General features: G+C 40.3%; 1 protein-coding gene across 1 annotated transcript; it reads right to left on the minus strand.

The window, feature by feature from the left end:
* Nucleotides 1-927: 927 nt before the first annotated feature.
* Nucleotides 928-20,285, minus strand: LOC133556499 (probable RNA-binding protein 19). The gene is made up of 24 exons (XM_061906475.1): nt 20,140-20,285; nt 19,891-20,073; nt 18,487-18,600; nt 18,366-18,407; nt 16,151-16,367; nt 13,118-13,365; nt 12,970-13,029; nt 12,812-12,890; nt 12,663-12,734; nt 12,370-12,576; nt 12,168-12,298; nt 8,339-8,463; nt 8,161-8,257; nt 7,941-8,051; nt 5,099-5,299; nt 4,947-5,016; nt 4,728-4,876; nt 4,582-4,642; nt 4,084-4,163; nt 3,932-3,987; nt 3,740-3,856; nt 3,555-3,660; nt 1,473-1,593; nt 928-1,376 (listed from the first exon to the last, which is right to left on the minus strand). The coding sequence occupies exons 1-24, from the start codon at nt 20,173-20,175 to the stop codon at nt 1,306-1,308; spliced, it is 2,754 nt and encodes a 917-aa protein (XP_061762459.1). The 5' UTR covers nt 20,176-20,285; the 3' UTR covers nt 928-1,305.
* Between the last annotated feature and the right edge of the window lie 508 nt (nt 20,286-20,793).

Genomic DNA, 20,793 nt, shown 5'->3' on the forward strand with positions numbered 1-20,793 from the left:
AGTCCCACCTTCTAACTATCCCGGACTGAAGTCTGTTTTACTGTTTAGTACTTTCAATACACTTTTAGATTTCAAGGAAAAAATGGTTGTTTGTACAGTCTAAATTTAATTAAGACTTGGAGAATGCGGTTACATTTTTGCTGACTCATTTATTTATAAAATATAACAAAGGAACCATCTAAGCCAATTGAGTAAAACAATTATAAACTGTTTACTAATGAGAATTCATGTTGGAAACATGCTATATGAATGATGAATTCAGTATTTATCAATGAGCTTTTAAATGAGTAAAACATTTGTTTCATAAACTGCACAAAAATGAGTATTCATGTTGGTAATATGCTTTATAAATAATATATGTAACTTAGTAATCCATAAACGAACTCAGTATTTACAAATGCTTTATTTTTGCTTAATAGTGTGTAATGTGTACATATGAAGTGTTACTCAAATTGATTACTAAAAGAAACATTTAAAAAGTAGTCATATACCAGAATGCAAACAGTTTCCATGCTGCTGCAGCCCTGAGGATGTTCAAAATGTTTAAAATACTGTTTGTTCTTTTCATGTTTTTATTGTTGTTTGTTTGATATTTATTGTAAAGTTCAGCTGCTTTTTCAGTGGGGCCTTAGCTCCACTGCAAGCATGAATTAATAAAGTCAAGTCAAGCCAAGTAATTAATTTTTTTGTGTCAACTTGTTTCCTCTTTCCTTTCCTTATTGTAGTTTTAATATCTTGATTATTCTTTGAATATTATGGTGAAGATATTCTTATGTACATATTTAGAAATTTTTATTGAATATTTTGTTTTTATCTTCATATTGTTGCTGTTCTGAAATATGGTGTTTGTTTTAAATGTTAAGATGTGTATTGTACTGTAAAAATAAAGTTCTGAAAAAAAAAAATGCACTTGGACATAACCACTCATTATAAATAAAGAAAATATGTTTATTTAAAACGGATCATTTTAAATAATTCTATGCACAAGTGTTTCCTCAATACAAAAAAGACTAATAGGTAAATCAATCAATCAATGTTTACTTATATAGCTCTAAATCACTAGTGTCTCAAAGTAGACCTGAACATGTCACCTAAATTCATATTTTACAGATAAGGAAAACTGTTTAAGGTGTACTCAAAGCATACACCTCATTTAATTGTTCACATGATGGTACCATATCTTGCAGTGAAAATAAAGTTTAACCAAGTAACTCTGGCTCAATGCCTCAATGACAGGGCTAAAATGAATCAACCAGTCTCTTCAAAGACTTCTAAACCTACTGTATTTACAGGCAATACACACATTCAGTCCGCCGCATCTACTGCGGTTTCCATTTTCTCCAGCAACTCCGCCTTGCGCTGCTTTTTGCTGGCCACTAAAATGTTTGAAAAATTACAAGGAAAATAAGAAAAACGATGTACTTTGTTTGCAAAAAGAGAAAAACTCTGCAGGGCATTAACATTAAGTTTACCATGAAAATGTTCTGCCGTTTTTCGTCTGAGTGTTTCCACCGTTTCCTCAGCATCAGCCCACTCCAGCACAAGACGTCTCCCAAAGAGATGGGTGCTGTGGCACAGCGCAGCAAATGCTTTCTGAAGGGGATAAAACAAGGACATTAAGTATAGTATCTACTGCGGGCAAGCAATTAAAATAACTAGTTACTTATGATCTGTAATTGCGTAATCTATTTTTAAATCATATAAGCATATCTAAAAATGCTGAGAAAGCCCTCAGTTTGAGGTATTTCAATTTGAATTGTTATTTAATAAAAAGTGGCTTTATAAAGTCCTTTATTGTTTTAACAGACTTGAAAAAGTTGAGTTTGTTTTATTTCCTGAACTAAAACATCCGGTCTATTTAGTGTTAAAGTTATTAATACATAAAAAAACAGTGAAAACATATTTCTGCACAGTAAGTATTGAATGTTGAACTTGTGGCTTTCCTTCAGTTTTAGATAATATAAAATAAACAATAGACACATCAACTATAGTGCTAGAATATGTTACAAACAGTGGTTTAAGAGAACATATTTATTTATTTTGTTTACATTTGTCACAAATACATGTTCAACTTTGTTAAACGGATCAGAGGAAATGTTGGCTTTGATTGGTTTTCCTGATGGTCTTGTACATGTACATCCATCCATTTTCTTCCCTTTTGGGGTTGCTGGCGCCTATCTCAGCTACAATCGGGCGGAAGGCGGGGTACACCCTGGACAAGTCGCCACCTCATCGCAGGGCCAACACATATAGACAGACAACATTCACACACTAGGGCCCATTTAGTGTTGCCTTGTACATGTACATTCATGTGTAAAACATTTTCACCTTTTAGGCCTTTTTTTAACGACAGAACAGAGCTTATTTAATAACAAATTTTGGTTTAATTTCGTCCAAAGAGACAGTTTCTGACACACACGGGTGATTAAAATAACATTCTCCTCTATGCAAGTGTACTGTGATGGTAAATATAATGTACACATCATTGCACATATGATATATTACTATAGTGAGGTACAGATCTGTCATAATAGTCTAAAGTCAGTTTAAAGTGGCTTCTAAAAACACCCAGACGTGACATTTCTCCATAGCTGGTGGAATAGATACAGTAGATGCAAAAAACAAAAAGGAAAAAAAAGCATGCTAAAAACAAGACACCATTCAAACTTACAGAAACAGTAAACACACTTGATACTGTATGTCTAAGTTTGTTATGAATATTTTACACAATTTGTTCGATATAATTCATCCTAACCCCACTATTTTAAGCCACTAACACCAGTCTTGTGACAGAGTGAGTCCTCTTTTTCGCTGTGGCTACATATTATCTTTGTGTTACATGGCGATACAGTTGTTGCATTATCAAGCACAAAAAGAGAGCACGGCAACTCGCAGGCATACAGAGACAGTAACGTCAGAATTAAAATAAAGTTAAAGACATTAAAAAAAAACACTAAAATGAAGTTCATTTATTAATCACAACACAATATTTTGATACCCTTAATTGTATCACATCAGTAAATATAAGTTACTTTTAGAAAATAGATTTAAACAATTTAATGCCGTCAAATGATTTTATTAATCAGATTAATCACACTTTTGAATTTAGATTAGTCATGATTAATCACAGCTTTTTACTTGCTTGTATAATTTAAATTAAATAAAAAAACACTCCAATATTTGGAAATAAATGTACATTTAACTGTCATCCAGGTACATTTTTCAAATTTTTTTACTTGAATGTACATAATTTATTTGGTCAAAACATTTAACTTAAGGTTATTTTGGAGTACAATTTGCCAGCGAGCTCACCGGTCGAAGTCTCTTCAATCATTTTTTAGTATGAATTAACCTGATCGTCTGTATTACAACCGGCACCGCCTTTCAGGTAACCATCCATGGGTAATGTAACTAACCATACACGGTCAAAATAAACTGAGCGATTAATCTGCATATAATTTTGATTAATGCAATTTTTTTTGTGATTAATCACATGAGTTAAGTTGTTATTTTTTACATCCCTAGTACAAACAATTGAGTGCGTTTGTTCCAACCTTGGCGTCCTGTTTGGTGATGAAGTCAATGAAGCCAAAACCTCTATGACTTCCTGAGCCGGCTGCTTTCTTCGGGAGGCGGACTGTCTTCAGCTCTCCAAAGGTACTGAGATAGAAGAATTCAAACATTAGTGGCTCACCTCACCTCACAGACTATTAATGCGGTGTGTGTATGAGGCTCCTACCAAAAGAGTTCCCGAACTTCTCTGACAGAAGCTTGGAAGGGGATATTTCGCACAAGGATCTTTGATCCTGTTTGGTTCTTCTGAACTTGCTTCTTCTTTAGTGAAACTTCCGCAGTCCTGCACACATTCAGATTTAGGCCTCTAACTGGGTGCTCTATGTAATTCATTTTGAGTGTGCGATGCACTTTTTACCTCATAGCTCTCTCTGAAATCTTCAGCTCCAACTGGTGACTGTCCACAGTGCAGTGCTGGTGGAAGTGTGACAGAGAAAGAAGTCATGTGACCCACCAAGAGGGCTATGTTTTGTTTTTAAAAAGTAATTGCGAGGAGATAGGGTTCCTTACCTGTAGCTGTCGCAAGGCTTTCTGTGCCCCCACTGCATTCTGATAGGCAACAAAGCCATAGCCCATCGACAGCAACTTGCCTGCAAGTCATAAATATATTTATATAGTGCTTTTTCAAGGAGAATCAAAGCACTTTACATTGTGAAACCCATGATCCACATTTAAACTAGTGTTGGTGGCATTGGGAGAAAGGTGGATAAAGTGTCTTGCCCAAGGAGACAGCAGCAGTCACTAGGATAGGGGAAGCTGGAACTGAACCTGGAACCCTAAAGTTACTGGCACGGCCGCGCTACCAACCGAGCCACACCACTGCACATAACTAGAATTGCTTCAAAACAGAACCTTCCACAAATCAATATGTTGTTAATCTTGTGTCTTCATAACAAAATACTGAATGCCTGACATATCATTTAGTGCGGTGTAACAAGGTAGGGTTAATTACACACTAATTGAACTAAACACAAATACCACTAATATTGACAAGAGCAAAGGTAGTACCAGTTTTATCTTTTTTCATGGCGATTGTACATGACTTGATCTTGCCACATTTGGAGAATGTCTGTAACAAAAAAAAGGTCTTTATTCAAAAATCCCAACCACTATGTCCATTGTATTTAGAATGACAATCACATCATTTGACCCACCTCTTTAAGAGTTTCCTCTGTGGTGCTGAAATTAAGATTCTTGATGAAAAGCGTTGAACCTGGAACATCTTCTTCCTCATCATCTGTTTCTGCTTTATCTTCTTTCAGTTCTTTCTCCCCTTCTTGCACTCCCTCACGTTTTTCTGGCACTTGGTTAGACAGATCCATTCATTTATTGGCTAATTTAAAATATCTCAACACAAGTATGAGTGTGATTACCTGATTCAGATTTGGCCGCAACAAATACACCCACAGGCGCCCACTCCAAATACAACGGGACATGATGGAACTGTAGCAGATCAATTATGTTCTAAAACTTCCTCAAAGGTTACACACATACTGTATACAAATACAGAGAGGCTAACACACACCTTGCTGTAGGCTAGTCTTGTAAAGGCTCGCTTTGCCTCAGTGGGCTCCAGGAACTCAACAATGGCTGTAAGGCCAGACGGCGGCAACAGCACTCGTCCCAAAGAGCCATGACTGGAGAAGAGCGTCTCCAGCTCTGACACGGTCACTCCAGCTGGGAGGTTCTTTACCAAGATAACAGTTGTGTTCCTCACTGCTGCTGCCTATACACCGGAACAACACGGTTAAACAACAACGGTGACAAAGTGACTACAATTTAACAAAATAGGCGTGGCCGATATGGCCTAAAACTATATCGCCATACATATTGTAGGTTCTTGCTATAATTGTATATATCACAATATATTATTTGGCTTATAAATGATAATATAACTATTTAAAAAAAACGTTAAAAAGGCTCATAATTTGCCTGCTGACATATGCAGTAACATCGTACAGTACATAATTTCCAGTTGTAACATGTTTCTATGTACAATTCTGTTACAGTGTACCAAGCAGTTTTTTGGATACTTGAAGTTTTGGCCGAATTTGGGTCTCGATGCAATAGTAGTTACAGGGGCAGTATTGGCTAAACAAATGCAACTATTGATACTTTAAATTTTCAATTTTAAATAACTGAATGATTTCATTTTTGATCCCAATTATAATTAGACAAAAATACAGGAGGCAGCATAGGAGTATCAATCAATAATTAAATGATTTTCTACTATTGGTTCTGATTTAAATTATTTAGTTTTTGCTCTTAAGGCCTTATGTCCAGGGATTTCATTCCTGAGTTTGTTAACAATAACAAAACCGACCAAAGATTTTTTTATGACAATTTTTTCCCCACTACTCACTGTAGTATTGACCACATACTGATACTATACTGGGCATAGTTCCTGTCGATATTTGTATTAATCTGCGCACATTTGTATTTAATGAAGAGCTCTAGTTTGCGGTTAGCAGTCAGAATTTCTTCCAGCGTTGTGTAATTTAGCATATTTAGCTATTCCTCGTCCTCCAGTGATAATGATAACTGTAAAGAACGGAGTTTATTTGCCACCATGGAGGCAAGAATTGCTAACTTAGAAGTGGCTTTGCATTGTAGAGGGACATTAGTCGCTAACAAGAATGCTACATTGCGTAAGGCGTACAAACCCTGTTTCCATATGAGTTGGGAACTTGTGTTAGATGTAAATATAAACGGAATACAATGATTTACAAATAATTTTCAACCCATATTAAGTTGAATATGCTACAAAGACAACATATTTGATGTTCAAACTGATAAACATTTTTTTTTTGCAAATAATCATTAACTTTAGAATTTGATGCCAGCAACAGTGACAAAGAAGTTGGGAAAGGTGGCAATAAATACTGATAAAGTTGAGGAATGCTCATCAAACACTTAATTGGAACATCCCACATGTGTGCAGACTAATTGGGAACAGGTGGGTGCCATGATTGGGTATAAAAACAGCTTCCCAAAAAATGCTCAGTCTTTCACAAGAAAGGATGAGGCGAGGTACACCACTTTGTCCACAACTGCATGAGCTAATAGTTCAAGAACAACGTTTCTCAAAGTGCAATTGCAAGAAATGTAGGCATTTCAACATCTACGGTCCATTATATCATCAAAAAGTTCAGAGAATCTGGAAAAAAACACTCCACATAAGCAAAATGGCCGGAAACCAACATTGAATGACCCTGACCTTCGATCCCTCAGATGGCACTGTATCAAAAACCGACATCAATCTCTAAAGGATATCACCACATGGGCTCAGGAACACTTTAGAAAACCACTGTCACTAAATACAGTTTGTTGCTACATCTGTAAGTGCCAGTTAAAGCTCTACTATGCAAAGCGAAAGCCATTTATCAACAACATCCAGAAACGCCGCCGGCTTCTCTGAAACTGAGATCATCTAAAATGGACCGATGCAAAATGGAAGAGTGTTCTGTGGTCCTACGAGTCCACATTTAAAATGTTTTTTGGAAATATTCGACATTGTTTCATCCGGACCAAAGGGAAAGCGAACCATCCAGACTGTTATCGACGCAAAGTTCAAAAGCCAGCATCTGGGATGTATGGGGGTGCATTAGTGCCTAAGGCATGGGTAACTTACACATCTGTGAAGGCACCATTAATGCTCATAGGTACATAAAGGTTTTGGAACAATATATGCTGCCATCTAAGCACCGTCTTTTTCATGGACGCCACTGCTTATTTTAGCAAGACAATGCCAAGCCACATTCAACACGTGTTACAACAGCGTGGCTTCGTAAAAAAAAGAGTGCGGGTACTTTCCTGGCCTGCCTACAGTCCAGACCGGTCACCCATTGAAAATGTGTGGCGCATTATGAAGCGTAAAATGCGACAGCGGAGACCCCGGGTTGTTGAACAACTGAAGCTCCACATAAAACAAGAATAGGAAAGAATTTCACTTTCAAAGCTTCAACCATTAGTTTCCTCAGTTCCCAAACATTTGAGTGTTGTTAAAAGAAAAGATGATGTAACACAGTGGTGAACATGTCCTTTCCCAACTACTTTGGCACGTGTTGCAGCCATGAAATTCACTCTTTTACTACGGAGCCATGCTGTTGTAACACGTGCAGAATGTGTTGTCAAACGTTAAATATCTTGTCTTATGCAGTATTCAATTGAATATAGGTTGAAAAGGATTTGCAAACCATTGTATTCTGTTTTTATTTACGATTAACAAAAGGTGCCAAAAACACTGGTTTTGGGTTTTGTAGAATGTGTCATAGATATGCATCCTTACGATATAACTAAAAGCTCTATTGTCAGCCAAATGTATATCTTATATCGTTTCTATAGCAACAACCCAGTTCAAAATTTACCTGACTAAAGGAATCCAGGCTGACACTATTATCAAGTAGGAATTGTCGAGTCTCTTGAACAATCTGGGTTTCTCCCAAAGCCATCCGCACTGCAACACTTCCCTTTGTCTCCTGCAGAGACAGCAGCAACAGGGGACAAATATGAAAAAAGTTAAGCCCTTAAAGGCGAAAGACCAGTATGCGGCAATGATAATTGTGGAAAAACAGAATCAACAGTTACATGGTCCAAGACGTGGCTTTTTGTCGTGTTGTATTTTTCAGCAATGGCGTCGGCCACTGCACTTGTGCCCACAAAGAGTGTGTTCCAGTTGTGTGAACTAAAACAAAAGACGGAATTCTATTCAATTAAATATAAGCTAAAATAAAAATAGCAAACGTGTCATCACTGATGAGCTTACCTAGAACTTGAATCTTTGTTTTTTGCATCCTTTTGACGTTTATAAGACGAGGAACCTGGATCAGCTTTTGAATCGGAAATACTTTCTTTCTTCAAGGTGGATGGGATCAAGTGAAGCATCCTGCCCTAAAATAGAGAACACATTGGTTAATTTCCCGTTCTTGTGAAAAGCAGTTGCAACATTTATGGATGTGCCGATTGGTCGCCGATCAGTATCAGACAATTTTCATGAAAAAGTGTGTGATCGCCTTTGCCAATTGATGACTTTTGATGCCTTGAAAGGTTTTTATTTATTTTGTTCAATCACCTTTCTGAGCTGCCACCTTAGCCTGGTAGATGAGTTTGAATGTCCCAATGATCCTAGGAGCTATGTTGTATGGGGGCTTGTATGCCCCCTGGTAGGGTCTCCCAAGACACACAGGTTCTCGGTGAGCGACCAGAGAAAAAGGAGCCTAAATATCTTTATGAAGAAGGAAAAACGAGGCCGGGCACAGCCCAAAGAGACAACGTGGGTCCCCCTTCCAATGGGCTCACCACTCATAGGAGGGGGCATAGAGGTTGGGTGCAATGTGAGCTGCGCGGAAGCCAAGACAGGGCCCTTGGGATGTGGAACGTCACCTTGCTGGGGGGAAAGGAGCCTGAATTTGTGCGCAAGGTAGAGAAGTTCTAGCGAGATATAGTCGGATGACCTCGGGCTCTGGAACCAATCCTCTCGAGAGGGGCTGGACTCTCTGCACTCTGTCGTTGCACACACTGACAGGCCGGACTGTGGTGGAAATTCTTGTTTCCCCCCCGGCTCAAAGCCTGTACATTGCCGTTTATATCGGTAGACGAAAGGGTAGCTTCCCTTTGCCGGGTGGGAGTACGCGTTCTGACTGTTATTTGTGCTTATGCACCAAACACAGCTTAGAGTACTCACCCTTTTTGGATTCCCTCGAGGGAGTAGTAGAGAGTGCTCACTTAGGTGATTCCCTTGTTCTGCTGGGTGACTTTAATGTTCACAATAGTGAAACCTGGTAAGGGCGTGATTGGGGGGCACCACCGCCCGGATCTGAACCAGAGTGGTGTTTTGTTGCTGGACTTTTGTGCTCGTCAAAGATTGTGCATAACAAACACCATGTTCAACCATAAGTGCCCTTGGCACCAGGACACCATAGGCCACGGCATAGGCCACGGTTCGATGGTCAACTTTGTGGTTGTGTCATCGTATTTGGGGTCTCATGTTTTCGACACTCGGGTGAGGAGAGGAGTGGAGCTTTCAAACAATCACCACATCGTGGTGAGTTGGCTCCAATGGTGGTGCAGGATCCCGGACAAACCTGGCAGGGCCAAATGCATTGTGAGGGGCTACTGGAAACGTCTGGCAGAGTCTCCTGTCAGAGAGAGTTTCAATTCCCACCTCTGGAAAAACCTTGAACATGTCACAAGGGAGGCGCTGGACATTGAGTTTGAGTGGACCATGTTCCATACCTCTAATGTCGAGGCGACTGATCTGAGCTCTGGCTACAAAGTGGTTAGTGCCTGTTGTGGCGGTAATTCCAGAACCCTGTGGGGGACACCAGCGATGAGGGATGCTGTCAAGCTGAATAAAGAGTCCTATCGGGTCCTTTTGGTTCATGGGACTCCGGAGGCAGTGAACATGTACCGATGGGCCGATGGACCGGTGTGCGGGTTTGGCGGTCACAGAAAAAAAACGTGGGCATGGGAGGAGTTCGGGGAAGCCATGGAAAACGACTTCTGGACGGCTTCAAAGCGATTCTGGACCACCATTCGCCGCCTATAGAGGGGAAAGCAGTGCACTGTCAACACAGTGTATAATGAGGATGGTGTGCTGGTGACCTAGATTCATCATATAGTGGATCGGTAGAAGGAATACTTCGAAGACCTCCTCAATCCCACCTATAAGTCTTCCTATGAGGAAGCAGTGCCTGGGCTGAGGTTGCCAAGGCGGGGTGGATGAGATACACCCGGAGTTCCTTTAGGCTCTGGATGCTGTGGGGATGGCTTGGTTGACGAGACTAGTCTGCAACATTGCGTGGACATCGGGGGCGGGACGTTTGGATTGGCAGACTGGGGTGGTGGTTCCTCTCTTTAAGAAGGGAAACTGGAGGGTGTGTTCCAACTATCGTAGGGTCACACTCCTGAGCCTTACTAGTAACCTATTTTGGTGTACCGGAGAGGAGGCTACGCCGGATAGTCGAACCTCGTATTTAGGAGGAACAGTGTGGTTTTTGTCCGGGTCGTAGAATTGTGGACCAAGTCTATACTCTCAGCAAGGTCCTTGAGGGTGCATGGGAGTTTGCTCAACCATTCTACATGTGCTTTGTGGACTTAGAGAAGGCATTCGACAGTGTCCCTCGGGAAGTCCTGTGGGAAAAGCTTAAAAAATATGTGATATTGGACTGTCTGATTGAGGCAGTCCGCTTCCTGTATGATTGGTGTCAGAGCTTGGTCTGAAGCGCTGGCCGTAAGTTGGACAGGTTTTCAGGAGCTGGACAAACTGGCTGGGGAGTGGGAAGTCTGGGCTTCTCTGCTTAAATTGCTGCCCCTGCAACCTGACCTCAGATAAGCGCAAGAAAATGGATGGATAAATTGATTTTGTTCAATCTAAGATAGGCTTTGACCTAAAGTTTAATGGCATTGTAGATGCACTAAGACAAAGTCCATGTTAATTGTGTTCTTCATCTTGTTTTTGAAAGAGCACACATTTTTCCCTCAGAATTTTTAACTAATTTGAAATGTTTTGCCAGGTGTATTTTCAGAATGTGCTTATAATGATTTTGGCCAAAGTAAAACAAAGAAAACACTCTGAAGTTGTCATTATTATTAAGTTATCATAATCATGATTTTACTAGTCTGGCCGACTTGGAAATAGATTTTCTTCCATGTGGCCCCTGTGCTAAAATGAGTTTGACAGACGAAAAATTGAGAATAAAATAACAGCAACTTGGTCTTCACGGTGGTAGAGGGGTTAGTGTGTCTGCCTCACAATACGAAGGTCCTGAGTAGTCCTGGGTTCAATCTCGGGCTCGGGATCTTTCTGTGTGGAGTTTGCATGTTCTCCCCGTGAATGCGTGGCTTCCCTCCGGGTAATCCGGCTTCCTCCCACCTCCAAAGACATGCACCTGGGGATAGGTTGATTGGCAACACTAAATTGGCCCAAGTGTGTGAATGTGAGTGTGAAAGTTGTAAGTCTATCTGTGTTGTCCCTGCGATGAGGTGGCGACTTGTCCAGGGTGTACACCGCCGTCCGCCCGATTGTAGCTGAGATAGGCACCAGCGCCCCCCGCGACACCAAAAGGAATAAGCGGTAGAAAAAAGAAGGGTGGATAACAGGAACTGTTGGTTTTTCAGCAATGTTGCAGCCAGTACTAGACATGGATCGATCTCTAAATTGGTGTCGATACCAAGGGGAGTATCAGTTTATGATCGAAACTGGAGTGATTCGGTCAATATTTATTTTTCTGAAAATAAGTATTTTGTTGTTTTTGTTAAAGTTACAATCTCAGGGAATAATTCCCTGGACTCAGGAGGACATTGAGGGCAAAAAAACCCAAAAGGTTTAAAAGAGTATTAGTTTTTTTAGTTATTGTGTACTATTGACTTTGTCTTGCTTAAACAATTTGCTTAAAATAAAAGAGAATAGGTAACAAGTGTAAACATTGTTGAAACTGTGAATAGCACTCACCATTTTAATTTAATTGAAAAATGTATAATTAATACATGTGTACGATATTGGTGTAGGTATTGGCCGATCTCACACATGGATGATCGGTATCATAAAACCCCTATCGGAACATCCCTCGTTTACATGTCTGATTAGATCGTACCTGAAATATGTGTCCATCCAGCTGAGCCAAAGCTGCGACAGCATTCTCAGGAATCATGTATGTTACAAAAGCAAAACCTTTAGATTTCTTCGTCAAAGTATCAAAGGGGACAAGCACTTCAGACAAAGGACCTGCAGGAACAGGAATACAATTCTTATCACAGTCATGCCTTACCTTTATACCAGATACTGTCTTCACTTACCATATTTAGAAAACACATCTTTGATTTCTTCCTCAGTGCACGTATAAGGAAGGTTTCTGACAAAGAGCCGGCCAGACTCTGCAACATCCTCCTCTTCCTCGTTCTCCTTCAGCTTCCTGGTGAACTTTCTGTCTATTGTTTTGCCTGTTTGGTCAGCCCTGCTCTGTGGGGATGCGTTCACCCGAAACATCTCAATGTAGCGCCCTCCTGATAAAGACAAGCAGAAGGGTCGTATGATAACGACAAAGAAACGATGAAGGATCTTGACGTTGCTAGACACATAAAGCCCTGACCAATGTAGTCTTTATTCTTTTTCAAAGCCTTCTCAATCTCTTCTGAGGAGTTGAGATCCACATACACATAGCCTGAAACGCAGTTATTGAGCCACATTGTCAAACAATTGTATAGAATTATATATTTAAAAATGCTTTCAGTATTATACCTGTTCTGTTGCCACTTTCATTTCTTCCAATTCTGATGGCGGCAGGCTTGAGGGGTGTCATGAATTCTCTAATTTGTCGCTGTTTGCATCATCACAATATATTATGCTGTTATTAATCTCATAAAAAGAGTTGATTTCAACACAGAAAAACATATAACCTCTTTAACAGTGAACGGGACTCCTCTCAGCTTCACCGTGAACTCTGTCATTGGCTCCAACTGGAACAAAAACAAGGAGATCTTAAAGTCTACGCCACAAAATAAAGAATGTATTGTACTGACATGAAGCAATTACATAACTATTCACCTCTTGCTTTGCATTTTTCTTTGTTTTGCCTTGCTTTTTGTCCTCTGTTTTCATTTTGAGGGGATTTTTTCTGTCTCCGCTCTCATAGGCACTGTCGTTAAGCTGTGTAGGTCCAAGATCTTCATCACCAACCGCTTCCACATTATTCTGGACTTCATGTTCATCCATTGCGTCCTCAGTTCGTACAACCTTCGAGCGCAGATAATCCATATCTGACAACTTGGACTTCAGAGCTTCTTTAGTTGTGTCTGGAAAATAAGACATCTCATGACAACTTAACCAAATTACCACATTCTGTTCATATGTGGCTCTGAATATACAGTGGTACCTCAACTTACAAACCCTATTTTCTATCTTTTTGGTTTATGAAATTTTAGAGCGTGCCACATACCATGTGTCTATGTATGAACACTTCATTCATTCATTCTGTGTCCCGCTGGCAGCCATTTTGTGCTTGCTCGTATTGAATAGATTGAAGGAGCCAGCTCTGTACCACAGTAAGTTTTTATTTGCGATGAGAAGCGATTTTTCTAGAAAAATATACCAAAACTGACTTATTTCACAGCGGAGGAATAGACACTACCTGTCGTTCAGCACCCCCTCTTCCAAGAGCACACACGAACACTCACGACCCTTCCCTAGTCCCCCTTACTTCAGCTTTTTTCTCTCCACGTTTGAGCTGTTCATTTGACTATGTTAATATACTGTAAGTGAATTTGACTTTTTAAATAGTTATAATTGTAGCAATATGGTTAATAAAGTTTAGGAATTTTGTGACTTCTAATCGTTTGTGGGGGAACTAAAGGGACGGGTGTGTGTGTGTTTGCATGCATGTTGGCAGAGCATGTTCCGCCCATTTTAGCTGTGTTTGATGTCTGATTGATTGCAAAATGTCAAGCAGGTGTCCTGAAAGTAAACAGGCTTGGAATTGGACAGAACTATTTTAATATTCAATTATGTATTATCAGTAATGGGCAAGCTACAAGGAAAATATAGTAAGCTGAGCTACAAGTTACTCTCGATTGTAGCTAGCTTAGCTACAGGGGAAGCTATCCTTGGAAAATTGTAGGAAATAACGCCACAACACGGCAAAAGTAGTTTGCTCTATGAAAGCTACATTTAACGGCATTTATATCTATGGGCCCACATGTATATATCAATGTTAATGTAACTGAGAGTGTCCAAATAGACCCAATAAGGGTCCATTATTATTAACTATTTAGCTGGGGATACCCCACAACTACTTCTAGGGGTCTCCACACCCTACTGTATGTATTTAGTTTGCCTTTTCTTTGGCCCACCCCTATAATGTTATTCATTTTCTGTCTACCTACAGTAAAAAAACAGCATATATCTTTATCTTCAACAAAAAAAAACAATAACCGGTGTGTTGTTTGAGAACAGTTGGTAATGGTTATGTGCAGTAAAACTTGGACATTGGGCATTGTTTTCTCTAAACGCATACATTTGTCTAAATATGGCTAGGGCCATGCATTATTATGGGTTTCCAGCACGTCTTCTCCATCACTAAAGGAAAAATCAAATCTGCGGAAAAGATTTCATCTGACCTTTTAAAAAAAATAATTTGGAGATAGCTTGAGCGTCTCTCTGTTCTGACTCCCTTATTGTCATGTGAGGTGAATTCGTGCCTGTTATGATTTTGCATTCTAGTTTTGTTGACCCGCCTCATCTTGCCTCTGATTGGCCAGTCTGTAATGTTTCACCTTAGCCTTAGCCAATGGTGACTCATCACACAAATACCAACAAATCATCATGGAGTTTCTCTGTATGCATAGATGTTTTCATTGATCCAGGTCATTTTTTTGGCCTCGATTTGCGGTCCATTTTGTCTTCGTAGGTTTAATGTAAGCTACAAATAGCTAAGCTACAGTTAAAGTTAAAGTGCCAATGATTGTCACACACACACTAGGTGTGGCGAAATTTGTCCTCTGCATTTGACCCATCCACTTGATCACCCCCTGGGAAGTGAGGGGAGCAGTGGCTGCGCCCGGGAATCATTTGTGGTGATTTAACCCCCCATTCCAACCCTTGATGCTGAGTGCCAAGCAGGGAGGTAACAGGAAAAGCTACTCGTTTAAAAAGTAGCTAAACCACTGCCAAGCTACTAGAAAATGTAGTTAAACTACGATAGCTTAGCTACATGTAGCTTGTAACTGCCCACCACTGTTTATTGTTTATACTTCATATGTAGTGTCGTCCCGATCTGATGTGGCGGGGAGAGTTGTAAATAACAGTTAAAAGTTATGGGTTGGTCAGACTTAGTTAACAATAGCTTGCTTCAATTAATTAAACAAATAATTTAGCAAACTGAAATGTATCTGGCAAAGCTCTCAATTTACCGGTCGATCTACATTCCCATCCTCACCTATAGTCATGAGCTTTGGCTCAGGATAAGATCACGGGTACTAGCGGCGGAAATGATTTTCCTCCGCCGGGTGGCAGGGCTCTCCCTTAGAGATAGGGTGAGAAGCTCTGCCATCCGAGAGGAGCTCAAAGTAAAGCCGCTGCTCCTCCACATCGAGAGGAGCCAGATGAGGTGGCTTGGGAATCCGGTCAGGATGCCACCCGAACGCTTCCCTAGAGAGGTGTTTAGGGCACGTCCAACCGGGTGGAGGCCACGGGGAAGACCCAGGACACGTTGGGAAGACTATGTCTCCCGGCTGGCCTGGGAACGCCTCGGGATCCCCCGGGAAGAGCTAGACGAAGTGGCTGGGGAGAGGGAAGTCTGGGCTTCCCTGCTTAGGCTGCTGCCCCCGCGACCCGACCTCGGATAAGTGGAATAAGATGGATGGAAATGTATCTGATTATTTCCATATATTGTATACTTTACATTCTTTATTCAGATAGATAGCCCCGCCAATATTTTTTTAGCCCAATGTGGCCTCCCAGAGTCAAAAAGTCTTGACATATCTGCAATAGATTGATGTGAGAGTTTGTTCAAGCAGACTTCAAAGCGACTAATGAGAAAGGATATATTTATCATCTATCTATCTGGCCCCCACAACTTCTTACCTTCATCTTCACTCTTTTCCTCTTCCTTCTCATCTGCTGACTCATCAGAGTCAAAGTTGAGGTAATCATCTGTTGCCGGCTTCTTCTTGCTCTTTGCCTTGCCACTGTAGGGGTCGGCTGGCTGCTGCTTCTCCACTGTGTCGTTTGCCCACGTAGGGACTTTGCTGCGATTCTGATGCACTGACACAAACTCCTTGAATCCCTCATCTTCTTCCAGCTGACACACCAAAGAATGGTTGAAAACACGTTCATTTTCAACAGTGTAGACATACATTGTGACGGACTGTGAGAATGTTATGTCTGCTGCCTAGAGCCTTGTGTGTTATGCCATCTTGTGTCATGCCCTCCTTCCATGCTCATGCAAAATTAAATATCATTAAAACACATAAAAGTTGTATTTGATTAATCAAAATTATGCCACAGCAATCATGTGATTAAACTGATTTGGAAAATAATCATTTGACATCTTATTAATTTAAGAATATGTAATGTTGTGGTAGGTAGTGGTAAAAACATTGCAATTTACTGACAGTTGCTTTAATATTATGGTTACCTAATTTATCAACAGAAGAGTCAAAGTAGACAGTAGTATATTTGATACAGAATTCATATTTGACTTAGATTGTGCAAGTACACCTAATGTAATGCAGGATTAAGTGCATTACTAGACATGTTTACATGTACACAAATAAGCGTAATAAATGCCCAGTCAGAAAAATGCAAAAACATTCAAACACGTCAAAATGAAGGTTATATTTTTTGGCTGTCCGTATTTAATGTCTTACAATACATTTAAAAAAAAAAAGTGTGTCCTTGTCTTCCATAGGGATTGTGAATGATAGGCAAAATTCCCCCAAAAAGTGCAATTCCCTTTTAAAAGGTTCAACGCATGTACATGCCCTAGGCTTGTGAATCGTTGGCCCCCACATGATTTGATTCTCAGGCATAACGATTTGATATAGAATCGATTCAGACCAATTCTCAATTCAAAATCATTACTTTTTTAAATAACATTTTTAATAACAAATTTATGATTACCTACATTCCTCCAAAAAATAGAACACCAGCTCTGATACATTTTTATAAACTAGTTTTGTTTGACAAAATGCTACCGAAACATACATGAATATAAATATATATGTATGTGTGTGTGTATAAAGTAAAACTGTTTTCGTTTAACCATTTTAACAGTGGCTTTAAAATGCTACCCAAAAATACATACAATCTATTTCAAAGTTTATTTATATAGCCCTAAATTACAAGTCTCTCAAAGGGTAGCACAAGCCACGGCATCCTCGGCTCAGATCCTACATCAGAGCAAGGAAAAACCTAACCCAATGGGCTACAATTTTTGAAACAATTAAGAATAGTTACAAATAAGAATCAAGATTCAGTCAAAAACAGTTGCTTTACACCCCTAATATGCACAACACGATCGGTTCAATGTATTAAGTGTCCATGTAAAATGTGGATTTGGAATTCCGGTCAACCAAGGTTTAGATTCAATTGGATACATTTTGTGGATGGTTACAACCAAAAGGACAAAATCACGGGTACAAACGGCCGAAATTAATTTCCTCAGCCGGGTCACGGGCCTCTCCCTTAGAGGTAGGGTAAGAAGCTCTGCCATTCGGGAGGAGCTCAAAGTAAAGCCACTACTCCTCCACATCGAGGGAGTCCGTTGTGTCCTGAGCAAGACACTTCACCCTTGCTCCTGATGGGTGCTGGTTAGCGCCTTGCATGGCAGCTCCCTCCATCAGTGTGTGAACGTGTGTGTGAATGGGTAAATGTGGAAGTAGTGTCAAAGCGCTTTGAGTACCTTGAAGGTAGAAAAGCGCTAAACTAGTACAACCCATTTATTATTTATTTATTTATTTATTTATCGAGAGGAGCCAGATGAGGTGGTCTGGGCATCTGGTCAGGATGCCACCCGAACGCCTCCCTAGGGAGATGTTTTGGGCACGTCCGACCGGTAGGAGGCCACGGGGAAGACCCAGGACATGTTGGGAAGACTATGTCTCCCGGTTGGCCTGGGAACACCCCGGGATTCCCTGGGAAGAGCTGGACGAAGTGGCTGGGAAGAGGAAAGTCTGGGCTTCCCTGCTTAGGCTGCTGCCCCCGTGACCCGACCTCGGATAAGCGGATGGATGGCTAAATTTTGCGCATTTAAACATAGCAAATGTTTCTCTAAAAAAATGTTACGAATGTTACTCACATTTTCCAGTGTACTGATGGCTTCATTTTTACCCTTCTTCACCTAAAACAGTGACATAAAAAGCAAAGCAATGAAGAGGCTGGTATCCTTGTTAAAAAAAGTTAATATTAATATGTTCCACCTTTTCATTGTCAGTTTTAGTTGGTTTGGATGGTTTGTCTGGAGCTGAGCTCTGACTGTGTTTGCTCCAAGCTTTTGCTTTAGTGGGGTCTCCAAACGACTTGCACATCTCCACCTGCAAAGAAGCAGAGGAGATACACGTCACTTAGCTTGCAAGTGCCCTTGAAATGCTGACAGTTAAAGGCCTACTGAAACCCACTACTACCGACCACGCAGTCTGATAGTTTTTATATCAATGATGAAATATTAACATTGCATCCATCCCATCCATTTTCTACCGCTTATTTCCTTTCGGGGTCGCGGGGGGCGCTGGCGCCTATCTCAGCTACAATCGGGCGGAAGGCGGGGTACACCCTGGACAAGTCGCCACCTCATCGCAGATTAACATTGCAACACATGCCAATACGGCCTTTTTAATTTACTAAATTGCAATTTGAAATTTCCCGGGAGTCTCTAGTTGAAAACGTCGTGGAATGATGACATGCACGCGTGACGCCACAGACAGTTAGGAAATATTAGCGCTGCGCAACACACAGCTAAAAGTCGTCTGCTTTAACCGCATAATTACACAGTATTTTGGACATCTGTGTTGCTGAATCTTTTGCAATTTGTTCAATTAATAGTGGAGAAGTCAAAGTAGAAAGATGGGGTTGGGAAGCTTTAGCCTTTAACCACACAAACACACGGTGATTCCTTGTTTAAAATTCCTGGAAGTGAAGCTTTCCTATGGATCAGAGCGGTCAAGCGAACATGGATCCCGACCAAATGTCAACCTGCAGTTTTCGGTGAGAAAATTGTGGTAAAAAGTCGGCACTTACCGGAGATCAGCTGAGCTTGTGCCGTCGACTTCCATCAGACACTGGCCTCAAGACACCCGTGGACACACCCTTCCGACTATCTGGTACTATTTAACTCACTAAAACACTAGAAACACAATAGAAAGATAAGGGATTTCCCAGATTTATCCTAGTAAATGTGTCTAAAAAAATCAAAAATCCGTCCCAATGAGATCGCGGTTTTTTTTTTACTTGATTTTTTTCTTTTTTTCTAATCCGTCGCTATCAATATCCTCAAACACAAATCTTTCATCTTCGCTCAAATTAATGGGGAATCTGTCGTTTTCTCGGCCCGAATACCTCTTTTTGTTGGAGGCTCCCATCGAAAACAATGTGAGGATGCGAGGAACCCTCAACGGGTGACGTCATCGTCTGCGACTTCCATTAAAGGCAGGGCTTTTCTGATAGCGACCAAAAGTTGCGAACTTTATCGTCTATGTTCTCTACTAAATCCTTTCAGCAAAAATATGGCAATATCGCCAAATGATCAAGTATGACACATAGAATGGACCTGCTATCCCCGTTTAAATAAGAAAATCTCATTTCAGTAGGCCTTTAAGATACCTTACCGATACTCGCGATGTGTCCACGAAGCTCCTGTTAAAATGTTTCAATGCATTGTTTGCAGCTTCCTCGCTTTTGAAGCCGACAAAGCCAAACTTGCGGAACTTGCCACTTTTGGTGAACTTGAGGGTGCAGTCTGTTAAGGTCCCAAAGTCCGCGAACATCCCTCGAAACCTCTCCTCCTTCATCTGAGCACAAGTTACCACATGTTCAAGTCGGCTAGAATAATCGTGTTTAGCTGTTACGTTACTTACCCCATTTGGGAGGTTTTTAACGATGAGTCTCGACATAGTTTGTGTTTACAAAACCTTAAACTAAGCCTAAACTTGGAATTTTTATATTTGTCAACAAAAGAAGCGTGTTGGACATCTACGCCGCCATGTTGAATGAGGCGTGCTTCTTTTCTTCTTCTAGTTTCCTGGCCCGTTGCATTTAGAGCTTACTTTGAAAGGTGCATATTGCCACCTACTGCATCGGAGTACGTAACATGCGCTCAATATACAGTACCTACTGTACATTACTACTATTCATAACCTATATAAACAATAAATTTATATTATAAATATATTTATATATTTTAACTGTATATATGTAAAGAAAATACATACATATATTTATACTCATATTAACAATAGTGTATATTCTACTACAGTGGTTCTCAAATGGGGGTACGCGTACCCCTGGGGGTACTTGAAGGTATGCCAAGGGGTACCTAAGATTTTTAAAAAATATTCTACAAATTGCAAAAATTTTAAAATCCTTTACAAATATATTTATTGAATAATACTTCAACAAAATATGAATGTAAGTTCATAGACTGTGAAAAGAAATGCAACAATGCAATATTCAGTGTTGACAGCTAGATTTTTTTGTGGACATGTTCCATAAATATTGATTTTAAAGATTCA

The sequence above is a fragment of the Nerophis ophidion genome, linkage group LG07 (assembly GCF_033978795.1).
Source record: "Nerophis ophidion isolate RoL-2023_Sa linkage group LG07, RoL_Noph_v1.0, whole genome shotgun sequence".
In the NCBI taxonomy this organism is placed as follows: Eukaryota; Metazoa; Chordata; class Actinopteri; order Syngnathiformes; family Syngnathidae; genus Nerophis; species Nerophis ophidion.

Bases quoted from the DNA above. Each gene is read 5' to 3' on its own strand.
- LOC133556499 (XM_061906475.1), bottom strand. From the start codon at position 20,175: ATGTCGAGACTCATCGTTAAAAACCTCCCAAATGGG. The intron at 13,030-13,117 runs GTGAATAGTTAT...TTTTTGTTCCAG, and splicing joins AGAAAAATGCAAAGCAAGAG to TTGGAGCCAATGACAGAGTT. The intron at 8,464-12,167 runs GTACGATCTAAT...TCTCTATTTTAG, and splicing joins TGGATGGACACATATTTCAG to GGCAGGATGCTTCACTTGAT.